Source organism: Mobula birostris, chromosome 2 (assembly GCF_030028105.1).
Source record: "Mobula birostris isolate sMobBir1 chromosome 2, sMobBir1.hap1, whole genome shotgun sequence".
NCBI classification, from domain to species: Eukaryota; Metazoa; Chordata; class Chondrichthyes; order Myliobatiformes; family Myliobatidae; genus Mobula; species Mobula birostris.
The window spans coordinates 241,387,606-241,410,417 of record NC_092371.1 but is presented as its reverse complement, the minus strand read 5'-3'; the positions used below and the strand labels follow the sequence as shown (position 1 = coordinate 241,410,417).

At 41.8% G+C, this 22,812-nt stretch overlaps 1 protein-coding gene across 4 annotated transcripts in view; it reads left to right on the top strand.

The window, feature by feature from the left end:
* The window catches only part of bach2b (BTB and CNC homology 1, basic leucine zipper transcription factor 2b), a 348,705-nt gene that overhangs the window by 291,140 nt on the left and 34,753 nt on the right, over positions 1-22,812 (top strand). For all 4 annotated transcript variants that reach the window (XM_072251653.1, XM_072251652.1, XM_072251655.1 and 1 more), the window contains one exon: positions 13,113-14,618. In XM_072251653.1, the coding sequence (XP_072107754.1) occupies positions 13,113-14,618 (1,506 nt within the window). The remainder of the gene's footprint in view (positions 1-13,112; positions 14,619-22,812) is intronic.

The window sequence follows — 22,812 nt, the reverse complement described above, 5'->3', positions numbered from 1 at the left end:
GGTGGATGCATGGAATGCACTGCCGGGGTCGTGGTAGAGGCAGAAACATGTGGGGCATTTAGAGGCATTAGAGACTTGGATAGGCGCATGAATGAAAGAAAAATATAGAGGGTTATGTGAGAAGGAAGGGTTATATTGATCTTGGAGTAGGTTAAAGGGTCAGGACAACATCGTGGGCTGAAAGGCTTGATTTGTGCTGTACTATTCAATGAAAGAAAATGGGAGGTCATGAGGGAAACCCAGATGGTTTACAGACAGAACGTGCAAACTGCGTGCAGTTGGCACCTGAGGCCAGGATCGAACGCAGACTGCTTGGACCATAATACAGCAGCACTATTTTGTGGAGCTATTGTTTAGTGTTCTGTATTCACCATTACATGGTACGTGGTATGCTTTGCCCATGGTATAGATTGCTCAGGTTTACAGGCCAACAGCTGAGCTTTTCTCAGCTTCATCGGTAAAGTTTTCAGGTACTGTCTTCCAGTTCTCAATAGCTGCTTCGAAGAGCTTCTTTCAACTGTTCTTTCTGAAGTTGCCTTGCAGTTTTTGTGACCAGTCGTAAAGTAATCAGAGATGTTTTGTAAGCCAGTTTTGTAGTGCGGTAAGTACAGTACATAATAATCTCCAGGATCTTCAGAATACTTCATGTAACGTTCACATGTAACCCATTTACACATTTTCAGAGTAATACACGACTTTCTGTCTCCACCACGGGAGACTTTCTGATGCAGGTGTCTGACTGTCATGGGGATTGTGCTCTTGAAGGCTGTCATTCTTTTGAGTGCTGGGAAATGGTACAGAAGTTGCTTTACGGTAATACAACTCCCCTTGGGTCCATGCCGGTCACGATTCAGTGCATTGTTTTTAGATAGAAACTGCATTAATCCTGTGGTACACTTACTTTCAACCAATTTTGAGTCTTTGGTAACTTAATTTAGCACAAACGCGACATGCAACAAAGGTTTGTTGTACCATAAAGGGTGAAACGAAATTTCTAGATAGTTTCTAGATGTGCCAGTGCTCAGGAAGGGCAAGGTATTTCATTACTATTTGGCCTTGAAATTGCATGATTGAATACTAATTTGTTACCATGTTTATCTGATATTTGTTCTTCATCTGACTTAATTGAAGTGCCCACCTATTTATTTTTTAAGCAGTTTCATACTGCCAAGAAATTTCCAAAGAATACATTAATTGCTTCTGTAGCAATAACTCAAGATGCAACTTCAAGGCCAAGATATCTTCAATTACTTTTTAGGAAGGAATCATGAGCATGAATAATGTGCATCAGAATTTAGTACCAAATGCTTTCTTTATGATATCGTTCAAATGGAAGTGGTATGTATTTTTCCTGACTCACTAGTCTCCCAATGAAACAGTTTCCCAAAATTTTTATCATCAAAGCTGTAAGAAGCTGTAAGAACATTGAGCTTGTTTCCATCTTCAAATCTGAATTGTAGCTGTGCCATCGCAGAAAGTTTAATAATTTGGTTAAAGGACCTCTGCTTGTCAGCTGTTTCCTATTGAAGTCAGAAACTCCAATCGAAACTATGTAGTGTACATTATAGTAAAGACATATGGGCAATCTCACTTATATATTAATCTGTTTAGATAACTGTTAAGCTATTGATAGTTCTCACACAATATAATACAGGTTTCCTGCTATCCTGATTCTTTCCTTAATCAACCTCCCATTGGTAACTCAACAGTTGCCATGATACTTTACACCACCAGCTGCAAGATCAGGGTCCGATTCCCGCTGTTGACTCTTAAGTTTATATGTTCTCGTGACCGAATGGGTTACTTCTGGATGCCCTGGTTTCCCACATTTACAAAGATGTACATTTAAGGTCAATAAGTTGTGGTCATGCTATGTTGACACAAAAAGCATGGTAACCACTGCCCAGCACAATCCTCACTGATTTGATTTGATGTAAATGATGCATTTTGCTGTATGTTTCAATGTACATGTGACAAATAAAGCTAATCTTTAATCTTATCACAAATAAGAGAAAATCTGCAGATGCTGGAGATCCAAGCAACACACACAAAATGCTGGAGGAACTCAGCAAGCCAGGCAGCTTCCATGGAAAAGAGTGAACAGTTGACATTTAGGGCCGAGACCCTTCAGCGGGATCATTGTGACATTTCCTGCTGAAGGGTCTCGGCCTGAAACGTCGACTGTACTTTTTTTCCATAGATGCCGCCTGGCCTGCTAAGTTCTTCCAACAATTTGTTTGTGCAATCTTTTTCAAAAACAGAAACTGTTCATTCATCTGTGGTTTCTGAAGACTCCACATAAACTGGCTGCTGCATTCACCTCCATGATTGCAGTTCAGAGTAATGCAATGAATGGAAGCCTCTGGAACAGTCCTGTGATACCTAATGCCATATCAAAATAAATTTGCTTTTCTTTCTAATTGAAACCAAGTCTATGCCCCTTAGCTAAATTGCTCCTATTTTTGGTGGAGTATAAACATGGATACCCAAAAAGAACATCACCTAAAAGCTATGGTTTTCCTCATCCTCCTTTTATTACTGCTGCTCTTCAGGCTTCATCTCATGGCAGCCCTCTTTGATGTCCTGGTCTGCTTTCTCCTCTAACAACAATTTCTGATGGTGCTGTTGAAACATGGCGATATTTTGCAGGCAGCTTACAAAAGTTCTAAATACAGTATACTACTTCCAATTACTTTCACTGCTTTCTGACTACTGCAACTGGAATTTCACTGTAAGTAATGTACATTTGGTCTTTGGACTTTCACAACATTTTGAAGGATTTGACAGCATACGGTGCAGAGCAAGGAAGTTGACTTCCAGTAGACGTGTACTGAACTGAGGTAGGTAATGAAATCTCACATTGAGGACACCAGTTGCATCCTCCTCTGTCACACAGGGGCATTGGTGGTGGACACAAATGCAAGACACAGACACTGAAGTACTAGGAACAGGACTTGACTAGAGAGCTGGGACAAGAACACAGACTTGGGCTAGGATTTTGGACTCAGACTTGGGCTAGGACTTTGGCTAGGAAAGCAGAACTGGCACAAGAAACTAGGAGCCTGGGCTTGGACTCCAAGCTGGAGACTGGACAAGGACCCAGAACCTGGGTCTTGACTTGGGCTCAGACTCCAGAACTAGACAAAGACATGACGTGGCTACAGGACTGGAGGAGGCTTGGATTCTTCGAGGCTTTCCTGGGCAGGACAAAGTACTCCTGGGCTGGGCGAGGCACAAGGACAGGACGAGACCCCGAAGCCTTGACTTGGTCTTGGGAGAATAGGAAAGTGGAACACAGAGCCTTGGTCTTGGGAGAATAGGAACATGGAACGCAGAGCTGGGACCCCTCCTTGGGAACAGGACTTGGGGCCAGGGCTCTACACAGGGTCAGGAACTCTCCTAGGGAGCAGGACATAGGGCCAGGACTCATACACAGAACGCAGAGAGACAGTTTCCAAAACAAGGTAGCAGCAAACAGCCAGACCTACCTAGCAAAGGTGTGGACACAGAGACAGTTCCCAACTCAAGGTAGCAGCAAACAGCCAGACCTACCTAGCAAAGGCATGGACACAGAGACAGTTCCCAACTCAAGGTAGCAGCAAACAGCCAGACCTTCCTAGCAAAGGCAAGGACACAAAGAGACAGTTCCAAACAACAATAGACACTTCCTTATTTTGCTCCAGCAGTTCAACTTAACAGCAGCGCAGGCAAGGCTCCAGGCACTGGTTGCAGGGCAAGACTTCAGGTGGAAGGAGCAGAGATGGGATTCAGACAGAGGGTTTGGACAGGAACAATCCAGCAACTGAAGCTGTCTGTCTGTATCTTGTTTTACAGCGGTTGGCATCCAGCTTAATGGTGCATTACCGCCACCAGCAACTGAAGCTGAACCAAGGAGCTATTTATGTAGCCAGTCCAAAATGTGAATCAGCTGCCTCAATTAGAGCACCAAACAGAAAAAGGGAAAACCAGAACCTGGAATAAGGAATGATGGACCGGATTGTGAACCGGAATCCAGACTTCACAGACCAGACCATGACATCCTCGTACTTGTGTGGCCTTTGTTGTATCTGCAGTCAGCTGTGATTGCAAAGCACTGTGGTGTGAGTAAACAGACAATTGAGGCGAGCCCCTACACATCAGGATCCATTGGTCTAATTGTTATAAATATTCAGCAATGCAGACTCCCTCGGGTTGAAGGAGTCACATATGCTTTGTGGAAATATAGCATTCACCATGAGCAATTTCCAATGATCCATGGGATGCTGCACATTTTCTGCTGGAGAAAATGTCTGTGCTTTTCAGGGGAGCTCTTATGGGAATGTGCTGCCTACCTTTGTAGGAAGCCTGGAGAGCTGGCAAATCCCAGTGTCCCAGATATCATCTGAGATCTTAGTAATTAAATTTTACCATAAAAGTAGTGCTTGAGACAGTGGTGAGCAACAATTTGGAAGACATGTTAGGAAAAAACTTGACAACCTCTTGGAAAAACTCCTTTTGTAAAGGGAGTTGAGAGTTAAAGTGACTTTGATCTCCACCATCCCACAGGAGAGTGTGGCCAAAGGTCACCATGCCCTTGGAAGAGCTGAGCTTTCTGGCTCGGAGGTCTAGGTAGGATGTTGTGTCTCTGAAAAGTCTCAGTTGGCTCTTCTGAGATGGAAAATTCTCTGCCTTCGGCCTAAAGACTTCACCTACCCTGTCTGGCCAAACTTGAACATAATGGCACCTTCAATAATGTGATAATGCCAGTGGTATTACATTTTAAGATCCCCAAAACCAAATATTTCAGCTGCAAATTGCTAGAAAGAAAATACACCTTATAAGTTTAAGTAAATTGTGGATTTTAAAAATGTTTAAGAAGATTGTGATGAGATTTCCACCATCAGCAGTGTAACTCTTTAAATTGTAAACAACACACATCAAAGTTGCTGGTGAACGCAGCAGGCCAAGCAGCATCTGTAGGAAGAGGTGCAGTCGACGTTTCAGGCCGAGACCCTTCGTCAGGACTAACTGAAGGAAGAGTGAGTAAGGGATTTGAAAGTTGGAGGGGGAGGGGGAGATCCAAAATGATAGGAGGAGTTTCCCCCTCCTGTCTTCTCCTATCATTTTGGATCTCCCCCTCCCCCTCCAACTTTCAAATCCCTTACTCACTCTTCCTTCAGTTAGTCCTGACGAAGGGTCTTGGCCTTCCTACAGATGCTGCTTGGCCTGCTGCGTTCACCAGCAACTTTGATGTGTGTTGCTTGAATTTCCAGCATCTGCAGAATTCCTGTTGTTTGTGTTTAAATTGTAAGTTGGTTTATTATTGTGACATGCACTGAGGTTTTCTGTAAAACTGCTTTGCATGATGACCGTACATCATATTTCATCACGCTGGTACATTGAGGTAGTAAAGAGGAAAAACAATAGCAGAGTGCAGAGCTAAGTGTTACAGTTGCAGGGAAGTGCAGTGCTGGCAGACAGTAAGGTACAACACATGTCCGGTTAAGAGTCCATCTTATCGTACAAGAGGTCTATTCAAAAGTTTGATAACAGCGGGTTGAAAACTGTCCTTCAGCCATGTGGCACATGCTTTCAGATTTCTTCACATTCCTTTTAACTAAACAACTACTTTTAAGGAAGCTGGCTAAATTAAGTTGAGCAGCAAGTCAGGAAGCACAAAGGAGCAAGCTATTCAAAGTTCAAAGTACATTTATTGTCAAAGGTTGTATGCTCCATAGAATCCTTTAAAATCAAAAGAAGACCATCAAACACCGAGTGTGCAGAGAGAAAAAAAAACACACAATTGTGTAAACTATAAAAGCAAACAGACAGCATTCAGAATTGAAGTTCACAAAGCCAGGCATCACTGCAGTCAATCCAGAAGCCCACTGGTTGCAGGCCACAGCCTCAGTCCCGCACAAAGAGGAGCAAACACCTACCATTCCATGCCCAGACAGCATTTTGGGAAATCTGATCACTACTTGGCTGTCCTTCTCCAACCTGTGTACAGGCAGAGGCTAAAGAGCAAAGATCCAGAGATTAGGACAACAGAGAGGTGGTCGGGGGGATGCTGATGAGCAGTTACAGGATTGCTTCGAGTCAGGGGACTGGGTTGTGTTCAAGGACTTATCTGTAGATCTGAATGAATACACCATGGTTGTAACAGACTTAATAAAAACAGTAGGAGCCGAAAGTGTCCTCACAAAATCATTCATAGCCTTCCCCAACCAGAAACCTTGGATGAACCATGAGATCCGCAATTTGCTGAGGGTACCTGGCCAAGTACAAAAGACATGCACTGATCAACTGGCCGGAGTGTTCACTGAGATCTTTAACCTTCCACTTAGGCAGACTGAAGTACCTACTTAAGCAGGCTTCAACTGTACTGGTGACCAAAAAGAACATGGTAACCTGACTATCGTCCAGTAGTACTTACTTCCACGTTGATGATGTGGTTTGAGAGGTTGATGATGAAACATATCAATTCCTGCCTGAGAAGTGACTTGGATCTGCTCCTATTTGTCTACCGGACCAGGAGGTCCACAGCAGATGCCATTTCATTGGCTCTTCGCTCAATCCTGGAACATCTGGACATCAGAGAAGCATACATCATATCTTACTTTCTTCTTATAGGCATCCATTAGTCTCGTGAGACCATGGATTTGCGCCTTGGAAGTTTTCTAGGGCGCAGGCCTGGGCAAGGTTGTATGGAAGACCGGCAGTTGCCCATGCTGCAAGTCTCCCCTCTCTACGCCACCAATGTTGTCCAAGGGAAGGGCACTAGGGCCGATACAGCTTGGCACTGGTGTTGTCGCAGAGCAATGTGTGGTTAAGTGCCTTGCTCAAGGACACAACACGCTGCCTCAGTTGAGGCTCAAACTAGCGACCATCAGATCACTAGACCGACACCTTAACCACTTGGCCACGTGCCAACACAGCATACATCAGGATGCTTTTTATCCTCTATAGCTCAGCATTAATACTATTATTCCCTCAAAACTAATCAATAAACTTCAAGACAATTGTGCAATTGGATCCTCAATTTCCTCACTTGCAGACCCTAGTTGGTTTGGATTGGCAACAACATCTCCACATTTTCCATCAACATAGGTGCACCACAAGGCTGTGTGCTTAGCCCCCTACTCTACTCATAACTGTGTTTCCACTTATAACTGTGTGGCTAAGCAGTGCTCTAAGGCCATGTTCAAATTTGCTGATGACACCACTGTCAAAGACCAAATTAAAGGTGGTGATGAATTAGCGTATCGGAGGGAGATTTAAAAACTGGCTGAGTGGTGCCACAACAACGTCTTACTCAATGTCATTAAGACTTAGAAGGAGAAAACTGAAGATCCATGAGCCAGTGCTCATCAGAGGTGGAGTGGGTCAGCAACTTTAAATTCCTTGATGTTATCATTTCAGAGGACCTATTCTGAGCCAGCATACGTGCAATTACGAAAAAGCACGGCAGTGCCCCTACTTCCTTAGGAGTTGACAAACTTATATAGATGTGTGATGTAGAGTATTTTGACTGGCTGCACCACAGCCTGGTATGGAAACACCAATGCTGTTGGTGTTGAATGGAAAATTCTGCAAAAAGTAGTGGTTATGGCCCAGTTCACCATGGATAAACCCCTCCCCACCCTTGAGCGGCATCATCATTAGGGACCCCACCACCCAGGTCATGCTCTCTTCTCACTGCTGCCATCAGGACGGAGGCACGGGAGCCTCAGGACTCACACCTCCAGATTCAGGAACAGTTATTACCCGTCAACCATCAGGCTCTTGAACCAAAGGGAATAACTTAACTTCACTTGCTTCATCACTGAACTGTCCCCACAACCTATGGACTCACTTTCAAGGACTCTTCATCTCATGTTCCTGATATTTATTAATATTATTTTTTACTTCTTTCTGTATTTGCACAGTTGGTTGTCTTTTGCACACTGGTTGCATGCGATCGCACCTGGTTGGTGCAATTGTTCATTGATTCTATTATGGCTATTGGACTTATTGAGTATGCCTGCAAGAAATTGAATCTCAGGGTTGCATATGATGACATTTATGTACTTTGATAATAAATCTACTTGGAACTTTGAAACTGTTTTAAAGTTCATGATGACAATAGGTGCACGATGTAGAGACAATGTTTGGTCTTCCTTCCTCAAGGGCACCAACCATCCAGACCATGCTCTCTTCTCCCTGCTGCCATCAGGGGGGAGGTACAGGAGTCTTCAGTCCCACATCACTAGCTTAACAAACAATTATTACCCTTCAGCCATTAAGCTCTTGAACCAAGGTGAATAACTTCTCTCACCTTAACTCTAAACTGATTCCACAACCTGTGGACTTACTTTAAGGACACTGCAACTCGTGTGCTCAGTTTTATTTATTTATTTTTGTATTAGCACAGTTTGCCTTCTTTTGCACATTTTTGTCTGCTGTCTGTGTGTAATTTATATTTATTTATTTATTTGTTTAGCAATACAGCACGAAATTGGCTCTTCCTACCCTTCAAGCTTTGGCACCCCAGCAATCCTCAACAATCCTGATTTAACCCTAACCTAATCACAGGACAATTACAATGACCATTTAACCTACCCGTTACATCTCTGGGCTGTGGGAGGAAACTGGAATACCTGGGGCAAACCCATGCATTCCAAAGGGACTCTTTACAGAAGGCGCCAGAAAGGAACTTTGAACCCTGATACCTCGAACTCTAAGAGCATTGCGCTAACCACGACACTGTCGTGGCGCCCCCCACGGCAAGTTCCTGTGCTGTGACTCAATAATGGATTAGAATGGGTGCCAGTAGTAAGACCATAAGACATAAAAGCAGAATTAGGCCATTCAGCCCATCAAGTCTGCTCCACGATTCCATTATGCCTGATCTTGAATCCCACTCAACCCTACACACCCGCCTCCTTGCCATATCCATTGATGCCCTGATCAATCAGGAAACTGTCAACTTCTGCCTTAAATAAACCCACAGACTTGGTCTCCACCACATTCTGTGGCAGAGCATTCCACAGGTGCACTACTCACTGGTTAAAAAAATTCCTCCTTACATCTGGTCTAAAAGGTCTCCCCACAATTTTGAGGCTATACCCTCTAGTTCTGGACACCCACACCATAGGAAACATCCTCTCCACATCCACCCTATCTAGTCCTTTCAACATTTGGTAGGATTCAATGAAGTTCCCCACATTCTTCTAAATTCCAGTGAGTACAGGCCCAAAGCTGCCAAAAGTTCCTCGTATGTTAACTGCTTCATTCTCGGAATCACCCTTGTGAACCTGCTCAGCTTGTTGTGTCACAATGAATAAATAAGAATCCTGTTTTTAAGGACACAGTAGCTGATGTCAGGATTGAACTCGGAACCCCAGAACTGTAATAGCATCATGCTAACTGCTACACTACCATGGCAATTTCACTGATTCCATTGTGTTTCTTTATGTCTGCTATGAATGCCCACAAGAAAATGAATATATAGTACATATATAGTAACATATGCATGCTTTGATAATGCATTAGTAGTAACATATGCATAATATATATAGTAACATATGCATGCTTTGATAATGCATTAGTAGTAACATATGCATAGCATATATAGTAACATATTCATGCTTTGATAATGCATTAGAACTTTGATGCAGGAGATTCTGTAGAAGCTGGAAACCCTAAGGGACACACACAAACAAAATGCTGGAGGAATTCAGCGTGTCAAGTCCATCTATGAAGTGGAATAAACTGCCGAGGTTTCGGACCGAACCCCTTTGTCAGGGCTGGAAAGGAAGGGGGCTAAAGCTAGAATAAGAAGGTGGGGAAGGGTGTTCCTCCACCACTTTGTGTGTGTCACACTCAATGTATGCCAGATGTTTTGACATTGAGAATAATCACAAATCACGAGCATAGGTCATTTGGTGACTGAATTGATGTTTTTACACACATGCATTGGCTTTTTTGTACAATGTTCTGTCAGAAGATGAGAAAATTACAAAACTTATTTATACACCAGATTTAATCTGTAATATTACTATTTGATCCTTTGCTAAATGTCTCTTTGATAATGGTATTAGTGAAAGAGGTTCCATTATGTTGTAATGTAGGAATTATGGTCTTAACGTTCAAAATTGAGGACTATTGAGTTCATTCATTCAGGGTCTGATTTTATACAGTACAGGCTCTGGGATTTAATGTTGTAGAACTATCAAGCTACTTATTTAGCTTGCATTGTCTGAACTTTGCTTTTAACAAGATAAATTATAAATTGAATCTTGCAATATTAACGACATTATGGAATCATAGTTCAGAAAGAGGCCATATGAGAAATGAAAACGTCATACTTTATGACATCTGACAATTATTTTGCAAATTTCACATGCAAAGACCTGAGAAGTAGAGGATGAAAAATTCAGGTCAGTTACCCATTCCACATGCTTTTATTACTTGCACGATTTGTCTGTCTGTCTGTCTTTATTTCTTTCTTTCTCTCCCTCTCTCCCTCCCTCTCTCCCTTCCTCTCTCCCTCTCTCTCCCAACCCTCCTCCTTCTCTCTCCCCTCTCCCCTCTCCCTCCACTTTGGGCATTTGTAAGTCTATTTTGAAATTAGGTTCTTTCAGATTTCTTGTTTTGTGGCTGCCTGCAAGCAGACAAATCTCAAGTTTGTATAATTTATACATACTTTGATAAGAAATGTATTTTGAACTTTGATCTTTTTGAATCCTTTTATACTAATAATTTTGTGAAGTCAAATAACTCCCTGGGCAGAAAACTAGCATATACGTTTAAATACCCAATGTGCTGGAGGAGCTCATCAGGAGAGGCAGCATCTACGGATAGGAGTAAACAGTCGACATTTCAGGCTGAAACCCTTCAGTAGGACACATGCATCATAGCATGTGATTTCTACCTTAGACGTAATTTCTACCTTAGACGTAAAGTAATAACTAAAAATAAATGCATCTATTAAAATATGCATAAATATATATTCGTGGCTGAGGCTTGCGAGTAGTTTTACTCCATGACCTATTAAGTTGGTTGATGGAGTATTGTCTGTTAAAAGTAATATCATGTTGTCTGTGCTTTAATATCCAAAATATCTGTCTCTTGGTTTCCCCTAATCATTGTCCAATAGAAACCTCCAATTTATTCATTTAATTTTTGGGTTTTTTTTTGCAACTCAGTCACTTTAATTACATATTTTGGTCTTTAGAATATAACATTATCAAAAAAACTTCATTTGTTCACAGTATTTGAAGAGCATATAATGTTTGTGATAATCAGCTAGGAACATTTGAGGTATATTCATATTGACAAAACTTGTGAATTGTCAGTACTCACAAATGAAGGCAATCTCCATTTGCCTCATCACTGACTTTTATAATTGACCGGTACGGTATAAAACACTGGGATACTCTGGCCTTTGTATAATAATGTAAATTTTAACAATGGAAATGAAGCTGGCAGGAGGTGTAAAGCAATTTGCTAATTCACTCTTGTCCATTGTACAAAGTCAGAATTATCACCTCAGGAGTGGAATTTTATTTGTGGTCGCTATCTTTATTTTGTGGTAAAATGGGTGTTTTTGAATATGTGGCATTTAAATTTGCAAACATATCTGCAGGCGTTAACCAACACTGGTAGCTGCATTACTACCTTTTAAAGGCATTTAAATGATGTTCTGGGTCATTCTAATGGTCTTTGTGAAAGTCTCATCAAGATGGAGTTCTTCAGTTGCAGGGTTTTTGCAGATGAGTTCGATCAGATTTTCCTCTGCAACATTTAAAATAAAACACATCTATTAGGTGTTTGACCCACAATGGACGAGAGCCTTTGGAGGATTATGGTGTTTTTGTCATAGGATCCAGTCGTAGGGTAAGAAGACGGTGAGTGTATCATGACCTAACATGAGAGGAAATTTGTTTTGAGGTTCTTGAAGCAAAGAATTGAAAGGAACTGGACAGAGTAACACACACAAATGCAGGAGGAACTCAGGAGGTTAGGCAGCATCTATAGAAAGGAATAGAGAGTTGACGTTTCAGGCTGAGACCCTTCATCCGGACTAGAAAGAAAGGGAGAAGTAGCCAGAATAAGAAGGTCGGGCGGAGGGGAGGCAGTACAAGCTGGAAGGTGAGAGGTGAAGCCAGGTGGACTATGCAAAAAGGAGAATGAGGAAAGGCACCAGTGGGAGATGATAGGCAGGTAAGGAAACGAGAAGAGGTGAGAGGGGAGCCAGAATGGGGAATGAAAGAAGAGAGAAGTGGGAGGTGGAGAAATTACCAGGTTTGAGAAATTTATGTTCATGTCGTCAGATTGGAGGCTACCCAGAGGGAATATGAGGTGTTGCTCTTCCGACCTGAGAGTAGTCTCATCTTGTAGTAGAAGCATGGACTGACATGTTGGAGTGGGAATGGGGATTTGAAAGGAAATCGACATTGAGTTGTTGGAGGTAGGTAATGTTACAAGAAAGGAGCCAACATCACTAGGAGAGGAATGAGAAGTAGGAGATAATTTACTTATTGATTATTTTAATTCCTAAAAATGTATTTGAATTATATATTCGTTTTCTATTAAATCAGCAAAAGAGTAGATTGGATAACCCACTTTTTAGGTGAACTTAAAAAGGCTTTACCTCTGGAGAGATAAATTTGTGTAGAAATTATTACTTCCACCATCATTTCTCAAAACTCTTCAGCAAGTAGATCTTTATCAAACACTCTCCCAGGGAATTAAAGTAAGCATTTAGATAAAAATTGGAATTTTACGGTCATCTGTTTAAACCTTAACATTTTATGAAAGTCGAGTGAAGCAAGCATTCTTGTACATTGAAGCATTTCTGTGTTATTGTTGTCTAATAAGCATAATAATAATTTGAAATGCCATATCAAGATTTTGTATAATTTTCACCAACGCATTTTAAAAATAAAATCTATTATTACATGTAGAATTACTGCCTTTTAAAGTAAATAAACAAATACAATGTTCACCATTGACACAACAAAATATTAACTGACAGTTTTGTGTAATTGTTTTTGAACATTAGAACTGTCAGACATCCTAACTACACTTGAAGTATTTTGGACAATAGCACTGTTGATAGTAATGCTGGCAATTTCCGTGTTTTGTAGGTCACCGCCAGAGGATTTAGCCCATTGTTACAGTTTGCCTACACTGCTAAGCTATTACTCAGCAGAGACAACATTCAAGAGGTCATGCACTGTGCTCAAGTCCTGCACATGCATAATCTGGAGGACTCCTGCTTCCGTTTCCTTGAAGCTCAGCTCTTTAATGAGAAAGATGGCTTTATCTTTTACACCAAAATGTCAACTTTCCAGCAGTCCCATGAACAAGAAGACGGGAACTCTGAAGGCGAGGAAGAGCACATGCAGTCTGAGACCCATAAGATCACCTGTTCAAAGGAAATAATGTGTGATGAGACACTTGGATGTGAGACATCTCCAAGGTTATCTGAGAAGGAACCGGCTGTGATATCTATTCCCGTGACATCGAGTGATGATATGGGACGCTGCCCAAAATACAGGAAATATCAACTGGCCTGCACAAAGCATATCAATAGCACACCACATACTAGTACCTCAGGTTTTCAAAGCACATTTAGAGAAGACCGCTCAGTCCACGCCCAAACCCAAGGATACAGCAAGGCACAGATAAAAATCGAACCACAGGCATCAGAAACCGCCGGAGAAAAGCATTTATCTGGAGTTGAATCCAATGCAATGGATCATGCTATCATGGAGAAGGAAATGGATCTTAAACAATTGAGTCCAATGTGTGTTGATAGACCTTCCAGTAAAACACCCCCTTGTTCGAGATTCACAAAAAAGACTGATATGGAATCTACTGAGAGACAAAGTCCACTGCAACAAGCCTTCAACACCAGAACATCTTGTTCCCTTGAAGAGGGAATGACTCAGGGTGACCTCAAAACAGAATACAGGCCTTACAGTGTGAACTCTGGACTATCTTGCACGCCGCAAAAAGATTGCAGTAGTTTTATTGCTGCACCATCTTGTGAAGTGATTTGCAAGCAAGAACTGGAGTCAGATAGAAAGAGTGTAATATTTTCTTCGGGTACCTTGGACGCTCCTGCTGCACATTCGTATCCCGGTGGGAGTTCACTAGAAAGCGAGCTCACTGAACATGTGCCAAAGGGTTTGTGGACTGGTACCAGCCAGTCACTCCCATGTTCACAGACTTGTCCTTCTACTGGACTTTCAATGGAGCCTTTATTACCATTGAATTCTTGTAGAATTCGATCCACATGTAACACCAGCTGCCCAGTGCCAATTAAAGTGTGCCCCCGATCCCCTCCTTCTGAAACCAGAACCAGAACTTCAAGTTCCTGCTCTTCCTACTCTTTTCCTGAAGATGGAAGTGGTGGTTCCCCTTGCAGTTTGCCTCAGTTTGAGTTGTCCACTTCTCCCTGCTCACAAGGAACCCGCTTTCTATCTGCAGAGCAGCAAGACCTCAGCATAATTGGAGATGCAATGTACAGCCAGTGTAAGCCACCATTAAAATGTGAACAGTCCTACGTCACCAACTCAAGTGATGAATCTGGGTCATTTTCAGAAGGGGATAGTGAGTCATGCTCAACTCGAGAGAGGGGAAATGAGGTAAAGTAACAATATTTTAATAAAATACTTCTCTGTGTGTTCATTGAACTGGGATTATCGTGCATGTACTGCCCATGTTACATGTTTATATTCATGTCATAGGGGGATAATAGGCACATTTGAATTTCTGCTATAATTAGTTCCACATCAGAGTCAGTCAGAGCAAAGTAACGTCAAGTATTGAGTGGGGGGTGGTAAAAGCGAAGGGAAAAAAATCATTGGAATGGAAATTACCCTCAATATGTTATTATAGAAATGTGTGTTACAAAATATTTCTGGCAAACCCATGTCTCCTATGCTTTAGTGAAGACATTAACAGATTTGTTCACCTTTCAAGCAGTGTTGATGTGATAAGGTTCAGTATTCGTATCAATATTAGAACATTGAAATTTTTGTCCAGCTGCATCAGTAACAGTATTTTGATGCCACGGAGGACAGTCACATGTGGATGGTCTTTGGCCACTGACTCTAAGCTGCCAGGAACCTAGGCAAAAATAACTCCCTAAAAATATTAACCATATTTGCACAATTGCCTGTTAATTCATACATAAAGGGAGAAGATTTGTAGAATGTGTAAGGGTTGGAGTTTTAGAACAGCTTGTTGTTGAGCCCACTAGTGGATTGGCTGTGCTGGATTGGGTGTTGTGCAATGATCCGGAGGTGATAAGAGAGCTTAAAGTTAAGGAATCCTTAGGGATCAGTGATCACAATATGATCGAGTTCACATTGAAATTTGAGAGGGAAAAAATAAAATCCAATGTATCAGTATTTCAGTGGAATAAAGGAAATTACAATGGCATGAGAAGGGAACTGGCCAAAGTTGACTGGAAAGAGACATTTGCAGGAAGGACAGCAGAGCAGCAATGGCTGGAGTTTCTGCGAAAAATGAAGGAAGTGCAAGACAGATATATGGAGTATTGTGTGCAGTTTTGGGGTCCTTATTTTAGAAAGGATATACTGACATTGGAGAGGGTTCAGAGAAGATTCACGAGAATGATTCCAGGAATGAAAGGGTTACTGTATGAGGAACGTCTGGCAGCTCCTGGGCTGTATTCTCTGGAGTTCAGGTGAATGAGGGGGGATCTCATAGAAACATTTCAAATGTTAAAAGGCCTGAACAGGTTAGATATGGCAAAGTTATTTCCCACGGTAGGGGATTCTAGGACAAGAGGGCACAACTTCAGGATTGAAGGACAGCTTTTTAGAACTGAGATGTGGAGAAGTTACTTTAATCAGAGGGTGGTAAATCTGTGGAATTTGTTGCCATGAGCGGCTGTGGAAGCCAGGTCATTGGGTATACTTAAGGCAGAGGTAGATAGGTTCTTGATTTGCTAGGGAATCAAAGGGTATGGGGTGAAAGGAGGGGAGTGGGGATGACTGGAAGAATTGGATCAGCCCATGATTGATGGCGTAGCAGACTCAATGGGCCGAATGGCCTATTCCTGCTCCTATATCTTATGATCTTGTAAAAGAATTTGGTGCACCAGAATTGGTTTTCAATTCGTTTTGAAATTACCATATAGTGCATTACACAGTATTCCAGGAGCTAGGCACACTATGTTTGCAGAGAAAGTTCCAAGAGTTTTATCTAAGCTCACTCACTGAGGTTTACTCTCCTCTGCGCTGTAACTACCAGGCTCCCAGACCGGCTACAGTGACGATTGGCTTCACGCCTGTGAACTCATGGTCCTGGATTTGCGTTCTGAATGTTACGTGCTTACTTTTTATTGTTTGCGCAATTTGTTCTCTTTGTTTTGCACTTTAGGTCTTTTTTAATGAGTTCTAATGCGTTCCTTTGTTTAGTGGCTGCTTGTAAGGAGACGAATCTCAAGGCTGTATATGGTTTACATTGATAATAAATGTCCTTTGAACTTTGAATTACATGTGAGCCTATAGATACTGACAATAGCAATACGTATATCACGTGCATAATTTTATTGTACTTGCCCTGGTAACTTGATATTGATTGATATTTTTACATGTTTAAAAAAAGCATAACAAAGTTCTTTTATTTAGAACATTTTATATAGCAAAACACCCTGAAGTGAAGTGTACTTCATTAAATTTGCAATTTTTGTAGACTGAAGGTCTGATTGCAAATCCAGTACTTCTGAAAAACAGTTTTTGCTATCTTGTACAGTGTTGTCTATTCAGGCTTCAGCAAAGCCTTCGACAAGGTCCCACATGGTAAGGTGGTCTTACCTACAGTCCACAAACAATGCTCATATCTTAATGACATTGAGTGTGAGGTTGTTGATGCGACACCACTCAACCGGCGGATCTGTCTCAACCAGCCTTCTTGTGGTCGTCTGGGACATGGTCCACTGTTCTATAAGTGGAACCAAGCTCCCATGAACGGTGACTGCTTTGGGGCCACAGATAGATATGACAGTGGCCTGTCATATTACTACACAGATGGTTTTTGTTATGCTTTAAAGCACCAGCTGTAAGATCGGAGTTCAGTACCTACCACTCTTTAAGTTCTCCCCATGATCACATGCATTTCCTTCAGGTGCTCTGGTTTCCTCCCACATATGAGTTAGGCTTAGTAAGTTATGGGTGTGCTATGATGGCACAGGAAGCATGGTGACACTTGCAGGCTGCCCCCAGCACATCCTGGGCTGTGTTGGACATTGACGCAAACAACACATTCCATTGGATCAACACACACAAAATGCTGGAGGAAGGCAGCATCTATGGAAAGGAATAAACAATCAACATTTCCGGCTGAAACCCTTCTTTGGGACTGAGAATGAAAAAGGAAGGTGCCTGAATAAAAAAGTGGGGGGGGGGGGGAGGAGAAGGATCTAGCTGAAAGATGATAGGTGAAGCCAGGTGTGTGGGAAAGGTTAAGGGCTGAAGAAGAAAGGATCTGATAGGAGGGGAGAGTGGACAGTGGGAGAAAGGGGAAGAAGAAGGGGACCAGTGGGGGGAATAATTGGCAGGTGAGAAGAGGTGAAAGAACATAGAAATTTACAGCACATTGCAGGCCCTTTGTCCTATGATGTTGTGCCAACCATGTAACCTAAAGATCAAGAGTAGAGAATGGGGGTCGGGGGAGAAATTTGTTCACCGGAGTGAGAAAGCAATATTGATACCATCTGGTTGGAAGGTATCCAGACAGAATATAAGATGTTGCTCCTCCACCCTGTGGATGGTCTCATCTTGGCACGAGGAGGCCATGAACAAACATGTCAGAACTGGATGTTTCAATGTGCTTGTCATAAATAATTCTTTAAAATTGTGACCTGTTGTGAAGCAATGGACAAATACAGCTCCTTTGGATAGCACTGTTTGCACAGAATATGATTGTGAACGGAGATCAGGGTGATAGCTTCAAATGACAACATACCCAAAATTGTTTCTACATAGCGTTTGCATAAGAATTGGACAATCCCAAGACCACTATGTGAAAAATATCTGGAAAAAAAAGTTACTTTTTCCCCAGTTTATCATTGACATCTGCTCTTCTGTAAAAGGTAGTATTTTTGACAGTGGCACAGTGAATAAAACCTGTTGTAATATTGCTGTTACTATCTGCTGTTTGGCAATTAGATTGTAAATTGTCAAAGCAGAATGAACATCCCTAATCTGTCAGATAATAGTACAATGATCTTTGTTGTAGGTGTTTAATGGATGGAACCCTCATGTAGGGCAGAGCACTAAACGAAAGCCTGAATTTTTTTGAAATTGCATATGTGCATTTTTTACCAAGCTAGTCATTATTTCTGCTGAACTATAAATAAATACAGTGCATGTCAATAGGCTGAAGAAGGAGAATGAGGTTAAAAATAGCAGCATGTTAGACTGAAAACAATAGATTGTGGAGGAGGGAGGAAACTGTCAGTAAGTGGGCAGGGCCTAATGGGGATTGTTTTCTTCTGAATTTTACATAATTATAGAACAATACAGCACAGTACAGGCCCTTCGGCCCTTTAACATACTGCAAGACCAATTTAACACTTCCCTCCCACATATGGAAGACCTTCGTTTTTACTTCATCCATGTGCCTATCTAAGAGTCTTTTAAATGTCCCTAATGTACCTGCTTCTGCCACCACCCCAGCAGCGAGTTCCATGCACTTACCACTCTATGTAAATAAACCCTACATCTGACTTTCTCCCATACTTTCCTCACAATACCTTAAAATTAAGTACCCTCATAGCCATTTCAGTCCTGGAAAAAAGCCTCTGACTGTCCACTTAGTCTATGTCTTTTATCATCCTGTACACCAAATCTTATAATATAGATTTACAAATAATTGATATAGTCATCAGCACTTCATTCTCCCTTCCCCCAATCTCACATCTTACCCCTCACCTGGCTTCACCTGTCACCTGCCAGCATGTACGCCTTCCCCTCTCCCACCTTCTTGTTCTTGCTTCTTCCCCGCTTCCTTTCCAGTCCTGGCCAGAAACGTTGACTGTTTATTCCTCTCAATAGATGCTGTCTGACCTGCTGAGTTCCTCCAGCATTTTGTGTGTGTTACACTAATGTTTAATTAATTATTGAAATTTTCAGTTTACGTTGACTGAATATAGCACACATGAATGGCATTGTTCACACAGAATAAGACTCTGAATTTAGATTAGGGTGTCAGCATGAATTGTCAACATACTTAAAGTGAGTTATACAGATTGTCTGCTTTGGTGGTTCTCCTTTATATCTGACAATGACAGAAACCTTGTGTTGGAGAGTTTTTTAAGTTTTAGCATTGCACTGGGGGCAGTTCCACTCTCTTGACCTCAGAAGTCTGGGTCCAGTGGAACGAACAAGCGTCACAACTGGGGGTGTCCTTTGGTTTTAGTGGATGACCATGGTAGCTTCTGTGTCTTGTCATGCCCTTTGCTCTCCAAGGAGCGTTGCAGAACCACCTTCCCAGCTGTTGGATCTCATCTGCCCAGTCCACCAGAGCTGACTTCCCATGGTAGGACAGGCATGTCCCTTTCTCACCAGGGTACGAGGCTGCTGACTACCCTCACCTGGTCTAGCCCACATGTCGATGTGGTGTACTGGGGTGTGGCCACTTTCACATGCAAACAGCTACCTGAATCCACAGGAGAGAGCTGAGTGAGCTGCCCCAGAATGGACATGACAAGCCCGTTCACCAGAGGCGTGACCCTTTCCTGGACACCCCATATAGCCCAGATTCTACAGATTGTAGATTCCTGGTAAATACCGAATTGTGTTGGAAGCCATATATTAACAACACAAACTGGAAAGTTTCGTTATTGGAGATAAAGTATTTCAGCCTTTTGTTATAAAATATTTATATTAATTGCATTAAATCTTTCTAAACCAGTTTGGCTTATAAGAGAAAATGCTTTGTCACAACTTACCTCACAATATCTAACAATGAGACGCAGTAATTCCATGTTTTGGAAGCAGTTAATGACCTGACAGTTCAGAATCAAAATGGATTCATCTTGAAATGTCCCTGTGCTTTACAGTTTAAGAAATTTTGGCCAAGAGCTGCTTGCTGAGTTATTTTGGCTCCTGGTTCTTTATTTATATTGAAGTTGTATTTGAACCAAAATATCATGCACATTAATAAATTTGGCTGCAGGCATTGAGCTAAAATCCCTGTCCTGTATAGAAGGACAGAGGCAGATTAATGCTGATTTGCAGCCAGCTATGAAAGTATTGCTGTTTTTTTCCAATCTGGTTGTCATTAATTGTTCACATTAATCTTTATTTCCATTCTAAATCAAGTTTCTAAAGTTTATGACTCATCATACCATAATGGGAGACGTATCAGAAAAACATCTCCCGAGCAGAAACCAGTGATTTCTAAACAGTGGAATTCATCATTGCCAAAGTGAGAACTCACAAATAACCTGAAGCTTCAGGAAAAAAAACTACAATTTTCCATTTTAACAGAAATTTTGGAGAGGTCTATATAAGCATATAAGGGAGTGGATTATACAGGAGCAGAGAGCAACCTGGAGTCACTGCCCTGAGCCAACACCTTTTACATGGTCAGAGTGAGCCTGTTTCAGTCCATATCCTGCAGTTCAGTGACCTCTCCCTCATGGTGACTGTTCAGTAGTTAATATCAGAGAATGTATACAATATACAGCCTGACAGTCTTGCTCTTCACAGACATCCACGAAAACAGAAGAGTACCCCAAAGAATGAGTGAGAGAACCCCAAAACCCCCTACTCCCCCCCCTCCCACGCACGAGCAGCAGCAGAGCAATTACCCTCCCCCTCCCCCACTTACTTCAGCAAAAAAAAAGCATCAGCACCATCCACCCATAAAGCAAGCAGTAGCAAAGCCCCAAGAACGACCATGATCTCTAGTACAGCAAAAGCTAATCGTTCGTCTGATAATTCGACTTGCCACAGGCTTTTTCTCTCCCTAGTAAAGGGTAGAGACACTTTTTTCAGATGAGCTCAAAGAAGCTGCTCTCCAAGGCCGTCATAGCTCCGCCAAGTAAAACTAAAACTAGAGCCTGGCCTCCAATAAATCCTTTCCCTTCAATTAGGATAGTTTTTAGATATCGCTCACTTACAGGTAGACATCAAAAGACTATTAATGAAGAATATCACACACAAAATACTGGAGGAACTCAGCAGGTCAGGCAGCGTCTGTGAAGGGGAATAAACAGTCAGCATTTCGGCTAAGACCCCCTTAATCAGGACTGGATAGGAAGGAGGAAGTCCTTCCTTTCCAGTCCTGATGAAGGGTCTCGGCCTGAAATATCAACTGTTCATTCCCTTTCATAGTCATAATCATACTTTATTGATCCTGGGCGAAATTGGTTTTCATTACAGTTGCACCATAAATAATTAAATAGTAATAAAACCATAAATAGTTAAATAGTAATATGTAAATTATGCCAGCACCAGCCTATTGGCTCAGGGTGTCCGACCCTCCAAGGGAGGAGTTGTAAAGTTTGATGGCCACAGGCAGGAATGACTTCCTATAATGCTCTGTGTTGCATCTTGGTGGAATGAGTCTCTGGCTGAATGTACTCCTGTGCCCACCCAGTACATTATGTAGCGGATGGGAGACATTGACCAAGATGGCATGCAACTTGGACAGCATCCTCTTTTCAGACACCACCGTGAGAGAGTCCAGTTCCATCCCCACAACATCACTGGCCTTACGAATGAGTTTGTTGATTCTGTTGGTGTCTGCTACCCTCAGCCTGCTGCCCCAGCACACAACAGCAAACATGATCGCACTGGCCACCACAGACTCGTAGAACATCCTCAGCATATACTGTATACTACCTGACCCACTGACTTCCTCCAGCATTGTGTGTATTACTCTGGATTTGCAGCATCTGCAGAATCTCTTGTGTTTATGAAGTTGAAGAACATTTTTTTTAACATGTAAAGAAATTGAGTTCAATAATGCACTTTTAATTAAGAACATTAACCTTAAACAAAATGTCTTAACTCATTACATACTCCTTATCCCTTAAAATAAAGGGCATCTCTAAATCCTGCTCCAAATTTGTTATTATGTTCTAGGCTTTCATGTGTCACTAGACATGTATGAAAACTGGGATTTACCACCACTGAAGCTGTTGAACCCCGGATCATACCAGCAACATTCAGAGATCTAGGCTCGGTGAATGTTTAATTAGAGAAGGACAAAAAAGTTCAAAGTAAATTTTATTATCGAGGTACATATGTGTCACCACATACAACCCTGGAATTAATTTTCCTGCGGGCATACTCAGCAAATCCATAGAATCGTAACTATAACAGGAGCAATTAAAAATCAACCAGAGTGCAGAAGACAACAAACTGTGTAAATACAAATATGAATAAATGGCATTAAATAACGAGAGCGTGAAATAACAAGTTAAAATGAGATTATTGGTTGTGGGAACATCTCAGTAGGTTTTTGTTCAAGAGCCTGAGAGTTGAGGGATAGTAACTGTTCTAGAACCTTCCTCGTTCTGCACTCCATTGATACCTATTTCTGTGCCTCATTTTTTTAATTCTCTATCTCCAAAGGTTAAACAAAAAATCTAGTATACACAATGGCCTCATAGATCTCTCAAATAAACATGAAAATTTCATGTTGCTGAGCTGAGCAATTATTCTCATTCTTTTATGACATGTTAATTTTATAGCTACTTTTCCTAGTACTCACTGATCTCCCAGTGGCCAACCATTTTAATTTCACTTCCCATTCCGATATGTCAATCCATGGCCTCCTGTACTGCCACGATGA